The 23,274-nt window shown below is 46.8% G+C and overlaps 1 protein-coding gene across 6 annotated transcripts in view; it reads left to right on the top strand.

Moving 5' to 3' along the window:
• VRK2 (VRK serine/threonine kinase 2) overlaps nucleotides 1-23,274 on the top strand; it is a 711,103-nt gene that overhangs the window by 511,457 nt on the left and 176,372 nt on the right. For all 6 annotated transcript variants that reach the window (XR_011268142.1, XM_069608045.1, XM_069608044.1 and 3 more), the window contains one exon: nucleotides 13,422-13,542. Coding sequence is in view for 5 of the 6 variants with exons in the window: in XM_069608045.1 (XP_069464146.1) it covers nucleotides 13,422-13,542 (121 nt within the window). In the remaining variant the exon portion in view is untranslated. The remainder of the gene's footprint in view (nucleotides 1-13,421; nucleotides 13,543-23,274) is intronic.

Raw genomic sequence — 23,274 nt, 5'->3', positions numbered from 1 at the left:
TTGGGGGCTGTTGGACTCCATGAAAGCAGTGGCACTTCCGAGAGGTTCTGGCCAGTAGCAATGTTAGCGTGTCTGTTACCCACGATAAGGGTCAATCCACTCAGTTTTCATAAGAGATATAAAATGTATCGAAATGTAATAAAAGATGATTAAGGGCCCAATGTAAATAACAGCTAAGTAGGTGTAGCTCACGCTGCTGTGCAGTCCTCTACTAGAAATGTTAACGTGAGGACTGTTACCCTGCCAAACTGCGTTTTGAATTTGTTTCTTCTCTGCGAGTGTCAAGCCAAAAGCAAAATGAATATTTTTGGACAGAGTAAAATAAAATGTGTTAATAAATTGTTTTTAATTGGTACTTGACATCTTATTCCAGCTAATGAAAAGCAGATTTGGCAAACAGGTAATCTCCAACCCACCTCACGTAATATCCAACTCACTGTACTAGGAATCTGTAATTGGCTGTCACAATGTGTTTTTTCAATACAACCAGCTGTATAAGTTAGACGACATAATGGCCACAGTCCTGTTAGTTAGTTCTGTTTTCTCATTTCTGAAAATTGCCTGAAGTTGCTGTTCCCTTAGAGTTGCCCATGATTTGACGTGGACCAGTAACACCTGCAGATGTCCACTTTAGCATTAGCGAAATGTGGCAAGTGTTTGTGATCTATGGCTTTTGGCACTTTTTTAAGCAAATGTTTTAGCACATATGTTGAGACATACCTTTAAGTGCGGGTGCTTTCACAGCCTGTGCACATAGTTGCAGACACCATAAAATCACTTTTATTTTATTTTGGATAAGGATGATTTTACTGGCACAAGTCACCATTACAGATTTTCTCTGTTCACATTTTAGTAAATCTAAGGGATGGTAGATTAAAGCAAATGGGATAGAGCGTATAAAATAGAAGCAGTTTGTGCCTTTTCCCACATTTTCGGAATTATTGATATCAGAAAATAAAATAGACAGCAGTGGCATGCTGTGCACGTTTTGAAGAGCACAGGAAATGAGAAGTATTCAAGCCCAGTGAAAGCATGAGATCTGCAACTGTAGATCAAAAGTGACACGCGGGCCCAATACAAGGTATCCCAAACACTTTTTCTTTCCCTTTTCCAATAATATGTACCAGAATCGCTTAAATCCTGCTTGACTGATATTTTTTCCTTGATGATTTTAAATGGATATTGATTTTGAGAAAATAATTTAATCGGGTGAATAAGGATAGAATCATCAGTGCACTTAAAACAGCATTAGTGGGGTGGATCATTCATCTAACCAATGACACTACTGTGTTTCTGTCCTCTGTGAGCTGCTGAACAATCCGTCTGACGTGTCTTGCTGAGCGGCAATGAAGGGGGCACGAGAAGCTGAGAAGGGCTGGGCAAGCAGGCAGGACCGAGGGAAGTTGAAAGTGGACTGTCGCACAACATGCGTCACAGGTTTTTATTCTTTCAACTTGCCCTTTCAGAAGCAGTTTTTTAACTATTGGTTGGTATTGTCATCTTTAAATTGTTTTAATGTGGGAAAGCAGTAATTTCAGTTTACTTATCTCGTAGAAGAATCAATTCTAAAAGCAGATAAGAATAGACTAATTGAGCATAGTTACATAAAACAAGATTTCATATCCTAGTTTACAACCATAAAGTACAAGAAACATCTAGATAAATATGGATTAAGAATAAAATGTGATTTTAAATTGAAAGCCTGAAACCCGTTTTGTTTGCAGCGGCATTACACGCGGCCTTTGCAGCAGGCTGCCGTGAGGCTTTGCAGATACCACACACAGTTCCATGCTGCAGGTTTTGTGATTAGAAAAAAAAAATATGACAGCAAAAACGACTGCACCTGAGTTTGGTCGCGTGGAGGAGCCAGAGTGGAGACATCCATCACAAAGAAAGGAGCTGTTGGTTGCCTTTGTATAACCCTATGACTGATTTGAAATTGGTTGGATTGAGAACCCACAGAAGGGTGAGATTCGAGACTGTAAAACATTTCAGAAACTGTTCGCATCTTAACATTTATTAAAGGTCTAGAAGGATTTGAAGCATTTTCTTTCTGGAGAATACATTGGGAGTGGGTCAACAAATTGTGTGTTGATCTTCTGGAATGAGGTTAGTTTTTATAGCTGTTCTTGATAATGGAATCTGTATATGAGATGTGACGGATGAGTGTGGTACGCCAACTGGACCCTGAGTGAATTATGCTTTTTTGGTAGGAGGCTTGAGCATGCAATCAACTCCTCATTACTTATATAATTTCGGATATGCGCAAGCCTTGAAGCCCATGCTGGACAGATGCCATATCTAGACTTATTTATTTACTAAATTCTGGGCCACAAATATTTATTTTTTCATGTAATTTCAGTTCTCTCTTGTCACATACATTAACCTCTGCAAACTGTTTCCACCTAGATCTTCAATCTTTTCTCTCCTGTCTATTTGTCAGTGAACTTCGGATTCGTGTTGGCTCCGTTTCATCCTTTCTTTCCTTGGCCCCTGTGCTCCCTCATGTCCAAGCAATTTAAAACTTTTGTCTTCTTGTTCTTTGCCCATGATTTGTAAACTTCCTGGTCCTGAGCTTCGAGCCAACTCATTCCCTGTTCACTATCCTTCCCATATTTGCCAGTTTCTTACTGGTCTTTGCATCACCATCTCTGTGCCTGATAGTCTGCACACCTTCCTTATGTCCTTCGCTCCTTGCATCCTTGTACCTTCGCATCACATGTGTTCGTTCAGTTTCTGTTCCCCAGTCCCTGTGGCTCTGAATATTTGCCTCATCTGAATCAGTGGATGATGGGTCAAGGAGGGCTCATTGACCAATGCTCTAGTACATAAGAAGTTTTGCAAGACAGCACAGCTACCTTCTGAGTTTGGCTGCAACAGTTTGATGCATCACAATAAACTGATGATCTGCATTTTGTGTATTGGTTCTACTAGAATGAATTGAACTTTGGATAGCAGATTTAATCCAGAATGCTTTTTTCACCACAGCATATAGGTTTTAGATTTGAAACGTGATTGAAAATCTAGTATCACTGATATGTTTATCTAGAGGAGCTTAGCAAGCCTCCCAAGTGGTGAATACCCTTATGTGGACCTCTGTATTTAGTGACGTAAACTACTAGGCACCAAGAAGCAGAGACACATTTGTAATTGCTTATGGTTCTGTCTAGGGTTGAAGTGGCTTTCCATTTCAGGTCTGGAAACTCCTTTTGGGAAACGGCAAGAGTGGAATATGAGGGGTTCAAATGTATTTGCATGTAGTTGGTATGCTTTTATAAGGATAGAATGGCATACCAAAAACTACAATCAAATACAGATCTGAGATTCTACGTCCCATAGATCACAAAACGTTGCAACACACATTACCACTGCAATCTATGGATTGGCAATACCACTTGGATATGTTACAAACAAGCAAACAAAAAAAACAAGATAGCAGACAGCCACAACCAACATTTTCCTTGAGGGAAATATTTAAGTTAGGATCCCAGGATTTGACCACAGAGAAGTTCTGTAAACCCAGGTATCATCTCACCATCAGATCTGGTTCTAAGCAAAATGTGTGTGGGGACCAATTAGAATAATGATTTCAGTTAGTCCCAGGTATTTCTGGGTTTGGAGAAACACACACCTCTGTACAGTTTTTATTTAGCCTCACACACAAGGCTGACAATTAGGAATAGCATGTGCAAGCATTTTTCCTACATTATGTGGACCATGATCAGTTTCTCCTCCTTAGTGCTGCCACATGGATGGGAGGCATGGTATCACAAGTATGATACTGACACAAAAGATAAAACCTTTATTTGCTTTGTGGGGTTTGGAAAAACTCCTACTTTGCCCTATAACTAGGATGGGAGACGTCTCGACCATCAAATAATAAAGAAAATAGTCGTAGTCGTGTCTGTCAAATTAAAATGGCCTATGCTAACAAATCCTAATGACCTCCCTATCTCTTGTACAAAAAAATGTGTAAAGGATATAATAAAAGGAAAATCAGTGTGTTCGACAAAGAATAAATGTGGCTGAATGAGCTCTCCTCCCCATGTTTAGACCACAGGGAATAAGGCAGTCTCTGTAGGCAGGATGGCACACTTTGGCTCGGCCTTTAACACTGAAACAGTTTGAAACGTGGTTCGAGGCCTACCTGGCCTTCTACGTTAAAGGCTCTTGCTCCAGTCTTCCGCAAATAACGAAACAAAATGATCACACCAGTCCCCCTCTATCGGAGTCAGACCTTTCACAGTTCAATATTGGTCCCCCTCTGCCGGGCTCAGACCTATCACAGTTCAACGTTGGTCCCCCTACGCCAGGCTCAGATCTTTCACAGTTCAACAACACTTGCCGGGGCACCCTTCCCCAAGCTTTTTACACTTCGGGTCTCCCTCAGTCGGGCTCAGACTGCTTTTCGGATGTGAAAGACTTTCAGTCGGGCTCAGACTGCTTTTCGGATGTGAAAGACTTTTGAATGTGCAGAGCTTCTTTTACAGACCACCGCAGGAGCACTTTGACTCAGAATTCAATGTTCAGCTTTTCCTCTCCCCTTCTCTCTGGATTAACTTCGTTCACTTTCGCTTTTATGGTTCATTCACTTTTATCTTCTCAAACAATGCACCTTTCACAGAGACTTTCGAGTGGGCTACTCCTTTTCGCTGGACCACTCCGTTACTCAGTATCGCTGATTCCACAGCTGTCTTTAATTTATAGTTCATTCACAGGTCTTCCTTTCATCGTGTCTCAGCCACACGCGTGCAGCCTTCACTTGTGATATATTGTTGCAAACCTCAATCTTTCTTAGCATACACCAGTCTCTCACGGTCAAGGTTAGTACCAAAGGCTTGGCCTTGCCTCCCCAACTCTACCATTCACACGGGAGGGTCGCTGGCATCCTTGAAACACAATGCAGTCTTCGATATTGGGATCTGACCTTCTCCATGTGTCTTTTGCAGCCTTGTGGAGGAAACACTCTCCTGTGGGGGACTCTTGGGGTTTTCAGCCCTCTCGTCCTTTGGTCTGTCGCTCTGCTCCACTAGGTTCAGTTTCGCCCCAGACGTTCTGCTCGTACTCGTGTTCCACCTTGCTCCGAGTGTGTCCCTACATTCCATCTTTTATCCTTGTGAAGAGAGCTAATTGGAATCAGGTGTATGCACTTGAAGTCAAGTGCCTGACTTTGCCAGACCGATTAGTGGTACATCTCCAGTACGATGTATAGGAGTTAGTTGCCCTCTTCCTCGGCCTAGTGTTTTTTCAGAATGGGAGGGGAGTTGGGACATCAAACCCTAAAAAAATAGGAGGGGTTGGATGTACAAAAAAGGGGGGGAAGACAGCATCTCATCATTGGCTGCCTCACCCACACTCCCCGAAGACCCATCACCCAGATGATCCTCCTGCACTGGTCCACCCCCAGGGTCTGGATTAAAAGGCTATGGTTGTGCCCTGGCCAACTGAGAAAGAGATCCCCGGGAACTAGCGGGTGAGACACCATGTGGTTTCTCACACACCCCATCCAACCTTCCCTAATAGCACTTCGTTTTCAGCAGTCTTATCTTAGACCAAAACAGAGAATCAATTTTTCTATGTGTTGATTACCCAATACTGAAGATATATTCACTTATTATAATCTCTTTACATAAGTACATTAGATATTTTTCTTCAACAACATAACTAAATACACCCTAGAAAAGCCACATACGTAAAATTGCTTCCAATCTAAAAAGAATTGTTGTCTGATTCTGGTGATTTTCCTTTTTCATTGGGGCGGGCCGGGTGGTTTTGTTTTAAACCTTTTCACAGTCGAGGTTGTTTTGACTTTTGGAACACGAGGCAGATTGCACTGTGAGACCATTAGTCATTTAAACTGTGGATTTAAAGTTTACCTTGAACATAGACGAGTTCTCTGGATGCCTTTTTTATTAAGGTGTGCTATGATGTTTGTGGCTCTCCTTCACTTTTTACAGTGCACAGAGTGTTGTAGAGGAACTAGTATGTGCCACCAATCCTGCTGCGCTGTTTGACAATCAGGATGTGATCACGTTGCCTTCAAGCTGCTGGTTAGGGATTAGGGGGACTTTGTTCTTCGCATGTACCACCATCTCCATTGACCAGAGCGTCCACCTCTCGGGCATTGAGGGATTGTGCTACAGCATATATTTTGCTTCCATAACACAGATATGCTCCCCATCCTCCCACCACACTCTCCCACGGGGTACCTGCAGAATAGTAATAAGCTGCAGGGGTGGGGGGGAACATGGAGCTTTTGGTGACCTAGGCATGCCGCTCACCACCTTCTCCTGGCATCGATTATACATTTTCTAGCTTTCCCTGGAGTGGAGGAGGATTCTGAATCCTAGTGCCATGTTCCCAGCCAGTCTAGCCCTCTCCAAAAATGAGTGCAGTCCAGCCACCGGTGCACCAGTTTCCAGTGCCTAACCATTCTTAGACAGAAGGGTTGACTGTGCTCCTGAAATGATGGTGAATGAGGGTAAAGTTGACAACCTGTTGACTTTTTTCATTTAGGCTGTGCATGCATGTAGTGTCTGACAGGACGCTGTGCACCAGTGTTTCTCGCATTTACAGTGAACATTTGCCTTATGATTCCACTTTCATTTCTTTTCCTGCCACCCTTTAGATTACAGCGTGTTCGCACACTTAAAGAGAGGTAACACAGCTGTTTCCATTGCAAGTGGAGTGAGCCACACCTTACTTCCCACCCGAACAGCTGCATTATTTTTACTCTTGCACAATGGGCACGGTATGTAGTGACAGTATTTCACCTTCCAAATATTGCTAACAAGCCAGGCCTTTCAACGGACACTGTATGCAGTTTCTTTGTCTTTCTGCCCAACACATAGTAATGCATGGCTTCATATAGGTTTCTCTGCGCTCTTTCTACAGGTCCCATTTTTTTCCTTCTACATTTACAGAAACAAAGGCTGTAGTTGAGTCAATCAGAGACTAATACCACACGTGTTAATAGTCAGCCTCAAGAGGTAAGATTTTTATATCAAGAAGTCTTATCAGAAGGAGTATTCGCACATTGTTTGTACCCATTAATTACTATTAGCAATTTCCAATAGCTCTGCCTACTTCCGAGTAGTAACACACATGTATGTTTTTTGTAAAGGCACCTTGTTACTCCAACTCACCAGAGCCCCCGAATCCCTTGCTTGATCACTAAAATTAGCTACCTCCTGTAATCTGTTCAAGCGGAGGGGGTGGTCCAATAAATCAAACACGGCTGATAAGTCCAAGGACATCAGCAGCATTGTTGTACTATTATTAATATTAGTCATCATAGTAGAATTCAGTTCCAGTAACGCTGATTCGGTACTGAAACCTGATCTAAAGTCAGACGGACCACCATTTAAAATAGGGCGGTCTTTTATGTGGCACAATTGTTGTTTGTAGGCCACTCTGTCCATTATCTTCAAAATGAAGGGCGAGTTAGAAATAGGCTAATAGCTGGTGGCAATTTTGGGGTCCTGATCTTGTTTTTTTAACAGAGGGGTAATCCAGAAACCCTTCAAACTAGTGGGGACCCTTCCCTCTTTAAAGGAAGCGCTCACAATTTTAGTAGTAGAACTAATCAAGAGCCCAGAACAGGCCTTAATAGCTGTGGCTGGGAACCAGTCCCCTTTGCAGGTGGATGGCTTGAGTTTGACGAGAGTGGTACGAAGTTCATCTTCCATAATACTCCTAAAATGTAACTTTGGTATGGTGTAAAGTGGGATTTTCCCTCAGCAGGTCCTTAGGAGATTCAGCTGGCCGTGTGGTGGTTAAGGTTTGTAAACTATCATTTTTAATTTTCTGTCTTGGTTACCATAGCCTTTTGTATGTGCGTGCACGACTCCTGATCTTTACAAATAGATTCTTGAAATTTGACGTCAGGTTTCTCTAGTTCCTTCAGGATAGCAAAAATGTATTTGGAGTCGTGTTGGGCATTTTATATACGTACTTCATAAGACTCCTTTTTTGCTTTTTTTTTTATAATAGCACGTTTACATTTCCTGGTCACCTCTTGGTAAGCTATCCTATCGTCTTCCTCCTTAGTTTTCTTTTTCCACTGGTAGAATATTTTCCTTTTTTCCACTCTTAACATCTTCAGGTCATCTGAGAACCAGATGTTTTTAGGATGATTTATAACCTTCCCATTTTTTAAGGGAGCTAGCGTATCAAAAGCTTTGCCATGCCAAGAAGCTGCACAGTTCAGGTACTGACTCAGAAGCTCATTCGTTGTTACTCACTTTTTTCGTCTGGCTTGACCCATTCATGGTTTAAGATGTAGTTAAAGAATTTGAGCATAGGCTTGAAATAATCACACTTTCCACTGTGTAGAGTGAGTTTGCATTGCTGGCGGCATTTGAACACTGCACTTAACCGAAGTAGCTGTTGGTCTTCATTGTTTAAGTAGACGAGAATATCTGCACAGATGTTGATGACACTTTCTATGCTATCTAATAGATCAGGTTCTGGAACACTTCACAAACAAAAGAATGCCGAAGTTTGGTCTCTTGTATATAGGGATGGGGAAGGTGTTCATTGCCCTAGAGTTTATTTTTCAAGTTGGTGATCCCCGAAATTAGGATCCAACTTTGAGAAAAACTTTGCCCTGCCAGTTCCATTATTAACTCGTCAATAGTAGAGTGATGTATTGCTCTGTTTTTAAGGTCTTATTGGTAAGATGCATATCAACGCAGATGTGTACTCGTCCAGGCTGCTTGACCTTTCATGCAGCAACAATTGGGAACAGCTATAGGGTAAGGCTGAGTGCCTTTTCAGTAATGCTGGCTGGCTTCAGCTTGGAGAACTCTTCTTCGATCTTGCAGTGCATTTGGAATAGAAAGCGCATATAGAGTAAACAGACTGGTTGAACAGAGATGTCTGTGAATTTTCACTGGCTTATTTTTCAGGCAGTTGATGCCATAAAACAGTCTTGTGGGTCCTACAGGAGTTCTTCAAGGTCAGAAGGGTGTAGCTGAAAGGTAAACTGGGCGAGATCCAGAGCTTCTGCTGCTTTGCTTCTTAGTAACATACCCAAGCCCACTTCAGCAATGAAAAACCCTCTCAGATATGCTTTTTGAGTCATGGGCAGTGGATGCAATGAATACTCCCTGGTGTGGGATAGGAGTTTTTTGTCTATATGCAAAGATCCTCATGTTGATACACTGAAGACAACAAGGTCGTAGTGATAGGACTGAATACGAGACATGGTGTACGTTGAAGTGCCGGTGTTGTTGATAGCGGAGACACTTAGGCTTTTGATTTGAATTTCACATTTAGGGGACTTCATCTTACCACCTCGAGAATCCTGCAGAATCAGGAATTGAGTGTTCACCTGTTGGCACCAAGTGATGCTCCTGGCTGGGCTTGGAAGACGACGGAGTGGCGGATTGGTTGACACACATGTACTTTCACAATTGCATCTGTCCTCTCTCAGCTTGTGCTGCCTAGACCCTTGCCCATAGTCGATGCTCATGAATCCGTCATATCGGGATTGTGTAGCATTTCAAGTCTTTTTTTAAGGGATATTCGACGTTCCCAGAGTACTTGGGAGTGAATCGTGTGGTTGCCATCAACTAGCTCCCATGACCTCGTGAGATGTCTGACACGGTTCTGTGAGTTTTCTTTTTCCACATTTTCTTTCTATATGTTTTTCTTCCCATTACTAGCATTATTCAGAGTTCCAGCTTTTGATAGTCAAGTCAAGCATGCCATCGGCATAGACTGGGACTACATCTACATCAATGCTTTCCAGAGTGGGAAAAGTGGCATTTGCCATTCTCTGTTTTTCACAAATGACTACTTGTTAGTAGTCTGCTGCATGTCGGTCGCAGGAACAGGTGCCAACATGTAGTTTTGTGAAAATAGGGGTGTCTGGAAAGGAAGAGCGCAACCAGTAATCTGGAATTGCGACAATGTAGAGTAAGGGACTTGTGAACTAACACATGTGCATTTTTGGAATGCATCCACGGTTAATGGGAGATTTATGGCTGCTGAAATTGCAACAGAAAAGCAAGTGGCACGGATTGTGTTTTTATTTCAATACACGAGCCAAATTTTGCATTAGGACTTTGTTGAATCTAGTGCAGAAAATAAACTGCCCACGAGGGAGGACGCGGCATTCTGTTAGATTGAAGGCCCTTTAATAACTCAATACTTTTAATAGCAGTAGAGATAGAGTGCCACTTGTGTAATAGAGATCATTTCTTCTGCACTTCTAAGAAGGCGTGAATGCTAACCGGAAACCACCGTGGTGTTCTCGCACTGTAACCTTTTCGCGTTCTCATGAAAGAAGTTAGCAACCAGTTCGTTTTCTCCCACTAACTTTTGTATTGCAGTTCTTTCTGTTCACGATTTTGTTTTAAGGGTCTTAATAGGGTACATGACATATATGGGATAAAGTACCATCTACCGACATTAAAAAAAAAAAAAAAAAAAAAGAACCATCTACCGTGCGTTACCTACAACACACGCCCAGACAGCTACTGAACGAACCCACCAAAACACGCATACCGCACATCTGTCTAACCACCTTAAACAACAAACGAGTCAAACACCTGATGCCATCCTTCCGGACATAACAATCCCAGTGCACAAAACAAAGCATTGCCAGAAAGCTCACACCCACAGACACCAGCTGCTCCTGGTTCTGCATGCGTCAACAGATGAGCACAACATCCTATACCCTCCCCCTCGCTGCCCAACCCTACCTACTTTTCCCTGCCGATCCACTTGAGCGCCTGGCGACCATGAAAATGGCAGTTCCAACTAGAGGGACAAAGCGGAAGACCGAGTGAGTTCCTGTAAAAGCCTGCGGAACTCCGACTTGCAATGTCCTTTTCACGTAATGCATGGCCATACACTGTAACCCCCGACCCCCTTTCTATGTAGGATATCTTCCTGTTGCTAATACATATAATCAAAGTAGAATGTGTTTGGATTAAAAAGGCTTATATGCAGCTTTTAATGTATTGCAGAAAAATTGTTTAAGCAGGTTCATAAAATGCATCTGAAAACGTTTTCCATTTTGTGCTATAAAATAAAATGCAGATTCTTGCTCTTGTGTGCTGAACTCTAGCAGTGCACAACATAAACATACTACCATGAACAGTGCCTCATCAGTGAATGGCTGCAACGTGTCACAGAAGGCTATTTTTGTAAGAAGGAGTTTGAAATGCTTGCCACGCTTTAAGTGCTGCAGTGACAGCTGGAATTCTGCTTTGCACGTTGAAGTGTGATGCCAGATTATAAAGTATTGATGACATTTTCTTCTTACATGTCAGTGGCGATGTCACAGCTAGCCTAATAAGACATCTAAGGACACATGTATGCATATTTATATAACTTTTTTTGTTTACTAGCATAATTGCTTATACATGTTTGTTCTAAATGCATCCTTTACCTGAGGTGGTTGTGCAGCACAATTTTTCGTTTTGATAATAACATGCAGACTGGACATCCCCGACCCGAGAGGGTAACTCCCACGGCACCTGGACGGGTGACGCCAGATAAATTGGAAAACAGGCGGCACGCACGGAAACTGAGTCAACTACCCCAGACAATCCCACCAACACTTCGCCCGCCCCTTAGTTACCGCCAGGAACCCCAGTGATGTGGAATTGTCGAGATATTGGCAATCACCACATTACCTGAAAGCAGGGGCGTTGCTAGGGGGGGGCTAAGGGGGCTATAGCCCCTGATCTTTTGGTTGTAGCCCCGGATAGAATCTCAGGAGCTACAGCCAAAAGACTAGCTAGCCCCCAGTCCCAACAGTTCCGACATCAGCGTAGCCCCGGGTCTTTTCCAGACCTAGCAACTCCCCTGCCTGAAAGGCTGACATTGGCAGGTGCACTGGCCACAGGAGTATGAAGGGAAGATAAGGGGAGCTATGGCAGAGCATGTTAGAGGTGGGTGCAAGAGGAGTATAAGGAACCTTATATGCTAGTCGGACCCAGATCAGGACAGAGCCGCATCAGGGGAGACTATGCAAGCCGAGCGCCTCAATTCAGGATAGAGACGCAAACTAACAAACTCTACTAACAAATTCCCTTTCTGCATACACCTCTCAAACTCCAAACCAAATGCAACCAAAACCTACAGCACAATAAACCGCACAAACTTCACTACATCGCAACAATAAAACAAAAAACACACATAGTCTTGCACACAACAGTACACGACGACTCCCGGCCGCAAACACCCCAGGCCCAGCCAACGGACCCACCAGGCTGAGGCCACCAACAGCACATCGCTGCTCTCTTGCACTTTTCCTGCTTCCCCCCACTAACTCAACCTCCCCTCCTCTTTCAGAGCCGCCAGAGCGCCAGGGGACCACTCCGGTGGTGATAGTGCGCGGTACAAATGTCCTTTAACATTAACATTAACATGTGGAATTTATAAAGGGCATCGTGCTGACTGAATGGCATCTAAGCGGTCGGGGATCGTTAGTTATTATTACCCGACACAATGAGACTTCATATACTGCATCTGTCTCAAAAGAACTAAGTTTAGTCGGTCCTATCGGGATTTGATCCTGTAACTTGCAGGTTCGACGGATATCTCCGAAGGGTCGCTGCTTAATTAACCAAACTATTTCCTCTGCAAATTCAGAGGTTTCGGTTTATAACAAAAGCATGATTCCATAAATGTGTGGAGTGTGTTTCAAATGAGAAGCTCTAATTGTGTACATGCATCTTTTGCTCATTCATGTGTTGTCCTGCTGTCCTTTTATTAGCTGCCTGTGAGGGTGTAATTGCCTTGTGTCGCAGTTTCTTTTAAATGCGGAAATAGTTCGGTTAAAAGCTATGGCTACTGTACCTAAGAAGTGTTCTTTTCAGTGGGTTTTGGTTCCCGCGGGCAGGCGAGCTGTGCACGCTGTACACTAGATGGCAGCTTTGCCATGCCGTCCTGCTGGAAGCCCACATGCAGCTGAACAGGAAAGGCCATCGGTGTTTAGTCTGCGCTCAAAGGGTCTCCGTATGACCAATGCAGGCCCTGTGGACTTCATGAAACATGTGTTAGCAATTTAGCCGCAGACATGGATTTCTTTGTTTTACTGCCTGGCTCTCTGAGAAAGTGTTGCTGCCGGGTTATGGGCTGTCTGGATCATGTCAGAGGACACGGGGATCAAGTTCATGTGACAGGCTAGACTGGGGCAGGACGGAGTTGAAGGAGGTGAGGAAACTGACCCTCGGCTTTCAACAGCAACAAGTCATGGCTTGTCTGAGGACCGGGGCCAAAACGCCTGGGCGGCTTTAGCTTTTCTGCAGCTGAATAAACAAAACACTTCTGCCTCTTTGGCTTTTTCATGTTTCATCAACACGAGTTCGTTCAGTCAAAAGGTTTTCTATTTCTAAAAGAGGCTTTGCTAAAATCGTTCATCTTTCTCTTTTTTTTCCCCTTCTCTTCTCTGGCTCCGATAGGTCCGTCCAGACGAGGTGACCTGGAAATCCTTGGCTACTGCCTGCTGCAGTGGTTATGTGGGCGACTACCCTGGGAACAGGACCTGAAGGACCCCGGCGCTGTCCAGTCTGCAAAAACAAAGTATGTGTCTTGTTCACTTGCAAAAAATAGGTGAATTGCAAGTAAAATATTTCTGAGATCACTAACAATTTAGGCATTTAACAACTATGGTGGCCACCGACCTATGGACTGACAGCACAGAGAGCAGAAATGTGTCTATTTGTAAGCAAGTACACTCTTAGCATAGACATGCCGGTTATTTTTTTCCTATTTTACGCCTACGTCCCCTTCCCTTTTCCTCCATATCTTTTATATGGCGTCTCTACTGGGACGGGACGGAGCACTCTGCCCAGCAGGTAATAAAAAAGATTACCAAGTGGACATGCACGGGAACACCTGCGTGCCGGCTTCTCCTAGTCTGCCATTCACCAGCCTCTTTAACCGTCATGTAAGGAGCACTTTCAGTTTGTGCCTTAATGAAAGCGTCTGCACTCTTTTTGTTTGGGTGTTTGGTTGCTTTTTCCTGCTGGTCCGCCTCTATGCCCCAATCCTGGGGTTGGAGATACTGCCTCTCTTCCGTCTCTGGTTTTTCAGTGGCAAACCCCCAGTTCAGAGTTTGGGATTTCTCACACCGCACCATGCCCTGTACGTCTGGATCCCCAAGATGGCACAATGCCTACCAAGGGAGGAACCCCACCTTTGTGCCCGAAACCTTTGGCCGAAATGGGGAGAGGGCAGAGCATGCAGAATGTTGAATCTTATACGCTTTTATCGGGGAACCCCCTAGAGATTTTGGTCCCTACAGAGTAGGCTTGCACCTCACATGTCCCAAGGTAAATAAATGGTTATGGGAGGGGCCTCATTGGGTTTCTCTGTAATTGACAGGCTGGCTCAGAACGGGTTACTTTATTGGTCATGGTCTGTGCTTTTGCAGATGGAGTTTTATCTGGCAGCATCAACATCAATGATCTTTAGGTTCCCAGAACCCATGTGGTCGGCCACAACGTTGTCCTCTACTCGGGTGCCTTTACCTGCTACAAAGCAGTCTTCAACATTGGAGAAGGCGAGCTCTTTTGTGGCGAGGTATGTGCAAGGTATGGCCATACCAAACATGAAGGACTCATTTCGGGACATTGTGAAGGATATGATCCCTCAGACTTCTCTAGTCATACCACTTCTGCCTTCTCCAACCGCACCTCCTCCAATGTCTGTGACCAGTCAAGCCATTGTGGATCTGCAGGCACAGCTGACCGCTTCTTAGGCTCCGCCAGCGACTCCTCAAGCCCCTCCAGTGGCCACTATGCTGGTGAATCCTCTGGTTCCTTTGGTGACCCCAATGGTTAGCGTGGATCCCTTGGCTGTTGGGGCATCTGTTGTTCAACTGGGAGATAGTGAGTCCTTCCCAGGATAACCCCAATCTCCTTCCAGGAAGACAAGGGACAGGCCCCATCATCCATGCAAGTTTTCCTTGTGTGGATTCTGGGGATGATGCATGATTCTTGGAATGCTAGCACCGGCACTGTTTGAAACCAGTTATCTGGCCTTGTGTGAAGGACAGGGCAATCCCAATCCAACGGCATGTAATCCAAGAAGCCATGGAATGCGCCTGATTCCACTGCAGACCCTGACAAACGGTTGGAGGCCAAATATGGGGTTATGGTGTAGAAGAAACTTTGTTTAGCCTCTCATCCACCTTCTCAGTCAGCAGTCATTACAATGGCCTTGTCCCAGATGAAGCACACCTCAGCGGGATACTCTTCTCTTTTCCCTGGGGAAAAAGGAGAAAGTGCTTGCAACGCGTACTGCAAGATTCTGGCATGAAATCGCTGAGCTTGCAGAAAAGATGCCCAAACACAAACTGAATCAGTTTACTGGTGGCATTGCAAATGCCAAGATTGTGGTGGACGATACCCTGGAGATGGATGCAAACTATATAGATAAAGCCTCTAGAGGTATGTGTATTGGTTCAGATATCATACAAGGGTGGTTGAAAAGCATAAAGCAGTTTCAGGATGCTCAAGAAAAGGTGCTGAACCTTCCCATTTATGGCACCCAGCTCCTCCATGCCACAACGGATGAGTTGTTGATGAAACAAAAGGCTGACACGCTTATGTTTTTATTGATTTATTAATAGAAATCACAGGAAAGCAATGCATTTGCGACACAAAAATGTGTACAAAATGTACCATTTCTAACAGAGCGAAGAACATGGGTCCTTGACAACGGGGTGGGAAAAAGTGATTTGAAGACCAGATGTAGTGGAAGGTGGAAACATAAACCAGGGTCAAGGACAGGACAGAAAAACATAGGAACAGGTGCAAAACTAAGGGTGATGGGGTGATGCAAAGATGCTGTAGAGTTGTCTGTGAGGGTAGGGAGAGAGGGAAATGGGCTGATGGAGTAACGTTGTCCTGACTTGCCGCGTAGTGAAGAGTAATGGGCCTCTGTCCACAAATCACCCACAGGGAAGTGTAAATAAACACCCTGTGCGAGCTTTGAGGCCACAGGTGGTTTGATGGTTCGCCGGATCTGATGACGCCAAGGACCCAGAGGCTGTTGGAAGGAAGTTAAGATTAGCACAGGCAAACACAGTACTTTGGTATGAAGAAGTGTGCAATAATCTCTTACCTAAACCCAGCAGGGACGATACTGGGGTAACTTGGGTCTGGTGCGAGGGAGTGCCGCAGATCCGGCCAGTCGTGTCCCAGATGGTCGGTACCGACTGTACCTGTGTTTCTGCCGTGACTTGAAAGGCAAGTAAAACCAAAACACGTAGAGCCAATGGCCGAAGATCGTAGAATCAAAAAGGGGCAATCCGTAAACAATCCGTTAAGCAAAGCAAAGTGCCCAGAGTACCGAGATCCGTGCAGTTCCGAGCGACAAGATTGAGGAGTAGGCAGACCAGTCCGTGATTCATAAGCCAAAGTCCAAATCCAAAATATCCAAGTAACGTGATATCTGCAAGCGCCGAACAGTGTCGTGGAACAGCTGTGAAGCGGTGAGAAACTCGAACTTCCCGGTTTTTATGTGCGTCGACGCCCGATCACGTGAGCGGTACTCTGGACACGTGATCGAGAAGTCGTCGCGGAACCAGGAAGTAACCGCGATCGGGTGTTCCATCCCGAGCGCAGTCTCCATGGGAGTTGCCAATGGAAACGAGGCAACAAACCGGGCCAGCTTCTACGCACGACCCGCACTCGCTGGTGACAGCGACTCCCTCGCACCCTAAGTGAAGATATGTCTCGGGAGGTGGACGTCAACCCGGGGCGAGTAACAGTGTGTGCTGGGGTATCAATCAAAGAGGTGCATCATGGCGAGACTGGTTTGTTGTGCATGACATAGCCCCCCCTCAATGGCCCACGACCACGTGGGCAGGAAGGAAAGTCCCGGTGGAAACATGAAACAAGTCTCGGGGCATGGACATCCCCAGCAGGGACCCAACAACGCTCCTCGGGGCCAAAACCCACCCAGTCCACGAGATACTGGAGTCCACTCCTAACCACACGAGAACCCAATATAGCAGAAACCTCATACTCCACTGAGTCACCCACTGTGATAGGGCCAGGCGTAGATCGGAGACGAGTAGGGGCAGGGCAAGGCTTCAACAAAGAGGTGTGGAAGACGGGGTGAATGCGCCAGGAGGCAGGGACTGAGAGGCGATAGGCCACAGGGTTGATCACAGCAGAAATCCTATATGGGCCCACAAAACGGGGAAGCAGCTTGCGACAACCAGGAAGCCTAAGGTGACGAGAAGAGATCCAAACCCTGTCCCCTACGGCATAGGAAGGCGCCACTGCCCTCTTACGGTCCGCAGCAGCCTTCATTGATTCCCGGGCCTCCTGAAGATGAGCAAGTGTTTGGGCCTGAACGGCCGCCAAGTCGCTGGTACAGGCGACAGCAGCCGGGTTGTCAGAGGGTGCCAGGTCTGGGATAGGTAAGGTGCGGGGGTGTTGACCATACAAAACATAAAAGGGAGAAGAGCCAGTGGAGGAATGTGCGGAATTGTTGTATGAGAACTCAGCGAGATGTAGCAAGCCCAGCCAGGATTGTTGGTGTTGCAGAATCAGACAATGCAAATACTGTTCCATGGTCTGGTTCACCCTCTCAGTCTGGCCGTCCGTCTCCGGGTGGTAAGCGGAGGAAAAGCGGGAATCGATACCCAGGAGAGCCGTGAGAGCACGCCAGAACCGAGAAGTGAATTGGGACCCTCTATCCAAGATTATAATCGTGGGTAACCCAAAGAGACAAAAGACCGATTTGAAGAAGAGATCGGCCAAAGCTGGGGCAGAAGGGATACCAGAACAAGGTATGAAGCGAGCCATTTTGGAAAACGAGTCGACCACCACCCATATGGTGTCGAATCCCTTGGTCCGGGGGAGGTCTGTTACGAAATCCATGGAAACCGTGTGCCAGGATCTGGGGGGTACAGGTAACGGAAGCAGGAGCCCCACCGGACGCCCTCTGCGGTGCTTACACTGGGCACATATAGCACAGGTGTTAACATACCCTTCTACGTCGTGTTTCATGGAGGGCCACCAACACCAACGTCTGAGAATGTCCAACGTGCGCTTTTGTCCGGGGTGACCATTGATAGCGCTATCGTGGGACCATTCCAGGGCGAGATTGCGAGCGTCGGTCGTAGGTAACCACAATCTGTTTTGGATATACGGTAACCCCTCATGAAACACCGGATCCCACTCGGTGACCTGATCAGGATGTAGCGAAACCCATGTGCGAATTGAGTCTAACAGAGACAAAGGAGGGGTGCAGAGACAAATGACATGTTGGTTTAGTAGGTTTTCTGGGAAAACAGGTAAGGACACCCCACCCGGAGAGCGAGACTAAGCGTCCGCCTTCCCATGGGACAGCCCGGAACGATGTTTGATCTGGAAGTCGAAGGCCGCGAAGAATAAATGCCACCGCACCTGCCGACTGTTAATACACCTCAGCGAGGCCAGATCCTGGAGGTTGCGGTGGTCGGTGAACACCGTGACTGCGTGCCTTGCCCCCAATAAGTGATGCCGCCAGACTGAGAAAGCATCTTTGATGGCCAACAGTTCCTTCTCCGTGACGGTGTAATGTAGTTCCGTAGCAGAGAACTTTCGGGAATGAAACGCCACCGGATGCAACTGACCCGAAAGAGGGCATCGTTGGGACAAGACCGCCCCAAGAGCGAAAGAGGACGCATCAGCCTCCACAATGAACGGGAGTTCTGGGTCGGGATGTTTCAGGACAGGAGCAGTTGTAAATGCAGACTTCAGGGCGTTAAAAGCCGCTTAGTGTACTTCCAACCAGACAAAAGGTGATTTGGGGCTGGTTAAGGCAGTAAGGGGAGCTACCAGAGACGAGAAGTCCTGGATGAAGCGTCTGTAGAAATTCGAGAACCCATGGAAAGACTGCAGGGACTTGATGTTGCTGGGCTCCGGCCAGTCCAAAACCGCACGGACCTTGGACTGGTTCATGGCTAAACCCCCAGGGGTAATATGGAATCCCAGAAATTCAACGCTTTCAGTGTGGAACTGGCACTTCTCGGGTTTGGCGTAGAGCGAGTGTTGGCGGAGGCGGGACAGTACTTCGCGGACGTGCCCTATATGTTCTTTTATGTCCTGCGAGTATACCAGGATGTCGTCAAGGTATACTGCCACGCATACGTCCAACATATCGTGAAACACTTCGTTCATGAAACGTTGGAAAGTAGCAGGGGCGTTACAAAGCCCGAAAGGCATGACTACGTATTCAAACAATCCGTAGCGAGTACAGAAGGCTGTCTTCCACTCTTCTCCGGAGCGGATTCTGACCAGGTTATAGGCCCCGCGGAGATCGAGTTTTGTGAAGATGGTAGCGTGACTTAACCTGTCCAGTAATGGGGTAATCAACGGTATTGGGTATCGATTTTTTATGGTGATTGAATTTAGCCGGCGGTAGTCCACACAAGGACGCAGATCGCCCTCCTTTTTAGGGACAAAGAATATAGGGCTGGCAGCTGGAGAGGTGTAGGGACGTATATGACCGACCTTAAAGGCTGTATGGATGTACTCCTTTAGTGCCTGTTCCTCCGAAGGAGATAAGGAGTAGATGCGTCCTGAGGGATTCGCGGAATCAGGGACTACGTCAATGGGGCAGTCGTAGGATCGATGTGGTGGGAGCACCTCCGAGGAACCCTTGTCAAAGACCTCCCGGAAATCGCCGTATTCCGTAGGGATACCAACGGCAACTGCCCCCACTACATGAGGCTCCGGAGCCGCAGGGACATCCCCGTGCAGTGTGAGCTGCGCTATGGCCCCTAGGGCTCGTGGAGGTGATTCTGTGTCTTCAGGAGCGGTGAGACAAAAATTCTGACATGTCTCAGATTCAAAATGGACCTGCCCCGACTTCCAGTCAATCAAGGGATTGTGTAGATGCAACCAAGGAAGACCCAGGATGATTCCGAACTGTGGCATTGTAATCAGATCGAATGTGATGATTTCCTGATGCGTGTTTTGTATAATGAGGGAGATCGGGGCGGTTTGTTGCTTGATAGGGCCTGATATCAATGCTGTACCATCCACCGCTTGTACTGGCTCCGGATGTTGCTTGGTGATCAGAGGTAGGTTTAACGATCCGGCCAAGGTTATGTCGATGTAGTTGCCCGTGGCGCCTGAATCGATGTAAATCGATACAGCGTGGGCGGTATCGGGTGTAGGGTTAAGTGTGGCCTGTACTAACACTGGCCTGATCCTGCCAAAGGCGGGGTTCCTGTCCGGGGAAACGGAAGTACTGCTCGAGCCGATCCCCGGATCTAGGGTCGAGCACTCGGAAAAACCGGGTTCTTGAGCTTAGGGCGTCTGGGACATGACTTTACAAAATGGCCATTTAGGCCGCAGTAGAAACAAGCATGGTCGGTTCTCCTGCGATCCCTTTCTAGTTGCGTGATAGGACTGCGAATGCCACCTATTTGCATGGGTTCGATGCCTGTACCAGAGGAGGAGGAAGGTGAGGTGGCAATGGGGTTTCCTGTTTCAAACCGACGTTCGGAACGTCTGGCGTCGATTTGCAATGCGAGGTCCACTAACTCAGTGTGGGTCGTGGGCAAGGATGGGACAACGGCCATAGCGTCTTTCATGGTGTTATTGAGCCCCCTATAGAAAACGACTGCCCTTTTTGGTTCAGGCCAGGACGTTTCAGCGACTAGCTGGTTGAAACGGGCAATGTATTCCAGGACAGACCCCTTCCCTTGAGTTAGGTCTAACAATTCGAGGTCCCGGGATTGGGCTTTGTGACGTGTGTCGAACATACAGGACATTTCTGTGACTAGTAGCTCAAAGTCATACAAGACAGGGTTGTCGTTTTCCAACAAGGGGTTGGCCCACTCTGCCGCGGTGCCGGCCAGATGGGACAAGGCGAAGGCCGCTTTAGTGGTGGCGTCAGGAAAAGCCTGAGGTCTACAGAGGAAATGTAATTTGCACTGATTTACAAAGGTACGAAACTTTCGGGGATCACCGTGGAACCTCTCTGGGGTGGCCAAGGGAAAAGGCGTGGGCATGAGTACTGGTAACTGAGGTGGTGCAGGGGTAATAGGAGGCTGGGGAACAATCGGCTGAGTAGTTGGGGGTTGTACTGCCGCAGCGGCCTCCCCGAACTCGGCATCAACGGGCAAAGGAAATCGTGTGCTTTGGATTAAGTCTAGCCTCTGGTGCATTGTAGCATTAGCGGCAACCATATCCGCTCTTAGCAGTGTGAGTGCCTGTACCAAGGCAGCCACGGGGTCCTCAGCCGTAGGCTCCATACTCTCCACGACGCAACGGCTTCACAGTCTGTCCTGACTTGCCGCGTAGTGAAGAGTAATGGGCCTCTGTCCACAAATCACCCACAGGGAAGTGTAAATAAACACCCTGTGCGAGCTTTGAGGACACAGGTGGTTTGATGGTTCGCCGGATCTGATGACGCCAAGGACCCCAGAGGCTGTTGGAAGGAAGTTAAGATTAGCACAGGCAAACACAGTACTTTGGTATGAAGAAGTGTGCAATAATCTCTTACCTAAACCCAGCAGGGATGATACTGGGGTAACTTGGGTCTGGTGCGAGGGAGTGGCGCAGATCCGGCCAGTCGTGTCCCAGATGGTCGGTACCGACTGTACCTGTGTTTCTGCCGTGACTTGAAAGGCAAGTGAAACCAAAACACGTAGAGCCAATGGCCGAAGATCGTAGAATCAAAAAGGGGCAATCCGTAAACAATCCGTTAAGCAAAGCAAAGTGTCCAGAGTACCGAGATCCGTGCAGTTCCGAGCAACAAGATTGAGGAGTAGGCAGACCAGTCCGTGATTCATAAGCCAAAGTCCAAATCCAAAATATCCAAGTAACGTGATATCTGCAAGCGCCGAACAGTGTCGTGGAACAGCTGTGAAGCGGTGAGAAACTCGAACTTCCCAGTTTTTATGTGCGTCGACTCCCGATCACGTGAGCGGTACTCTGGACACGTGATCGAGAAGTCGTCGCGGAACCAGGAAATAACCGCGATCGGGTGTTCCATCCCGAGCGCAGTCTCCATGGGAGTTGCCAATGGAAACGAGGCAACAAACCGGGCCAGCTTCTACGCACGACCCGCACTCGCTGGTGACAGCGACTCCCTCGCACCCTAAGTGAAGATATGTCTCGGGAGGTGGACGTCAACCCGGGGCGAGTAACAGTGTGTGCTGGGGTATCAATCAAAGAGGTGCATCGTGGCGAGACTGGTTTGTTGTGCATGACAAACGTACAGTGCTTGAAACAGGCTCTTTAGAAAAGGAGGAGCGCTTTGAGGTTGGATTTAAATAGTGGTAGAGTTGGAGTAGCACATAGAGGCAGAGGAAGAGCATTATGTCCAAATCCTTTATTGCCATCTCATAACCAGTGGACAAGGCATCCTCCTCTTCTGCCCCAAGGAAGGCAGAGGAAGGGCCTGCTAGAACCTTAGATGATTCTAGTATCACTCCGAGGCAGGAGGGAGCATCAGGACCAGTCCTCTTCTGGGGATTCCTCACATAAGAGATCTAGAACAAAGGGTGTTTTCCCACCCCCTACTGTTACAGACCCCAAGGCAAAGCAGTGGGATACAGGCACAGATGACCCACCTCTGTCCCATAAGGGGGCTGCTGACTCTGCACCTGGGCCAATGGAGGTGGATCACCCAGGATCCCTGGACCCACTCAGTGATTGCTGGTGGCTACTGGCACGCTCTATTTGTTTCTTCCCCGGTCCACCAATCTCTTTGTGGCTCTGGTGTCAGAGATTGGCAAGCTAGTACATCTGGGGGCTGTGGACAGGGTGCAGAATATTTGGAATCAAGAAGAAAGACCAGACTGGATGCAGGCTTATCCTCAACCTATCCCAGTTCTATCTCCTCCCCCCCCACCCACAAAGAGATTCAAGACAGTCCCACCCTGGCCTCCCTGTAGAAGGGGGAATTGGATCTGTGCAGTGGACATGTATGATTCATCTAACAGTACTGGAAAAGGCTGGGTTTGAAGATGTTACACTTGATTGTTATTGCTGTGGTACTGTACTGGTACTGTAGATCTTGGTAGTGGGTGTCTTGTAGTTTTGGTCACATTTAGTGCTAGACTGAAGTTCCTGAAAAGAAATCCACAATGGAACACCTAGAGTGTTGGTCCAAGTCTTCCAGCATATTACCAGGATAGTTATCGTTGGGACTTTTAACCCTTTCCTGGTTGATCAAGGTTTGCGTGGGCGATGATCTAAAAAGTTGTCTTCTCTTTCTCTCTAGATCTTCCTTTCCCTCTCTTGAGTCTCCATCCACTCTTGCTCTGTAGCTTCAGGGCAGATCGATATAGCATGG

This window comes from Ambystoma mexicanum, chromosome 4q (assembly GCF_040938575.1).
Source record: "Ambystoma mexicanum isolate Mex_15411 chromosome 4q, UKY_AmexF1_1, whole genome shotgun sequence".
Classification (NCBI taxonomy): Eukaryota; Metazoa; Chordata; class Amphibia; order Caudata; family Ambystomatidae; genus Ambystoma; species Ambystoma mexicanum.
Note: the sequence above shows the minus strand (reverse complement) of the source record. Positions and strands in the feature narration are given on the sequence as shown.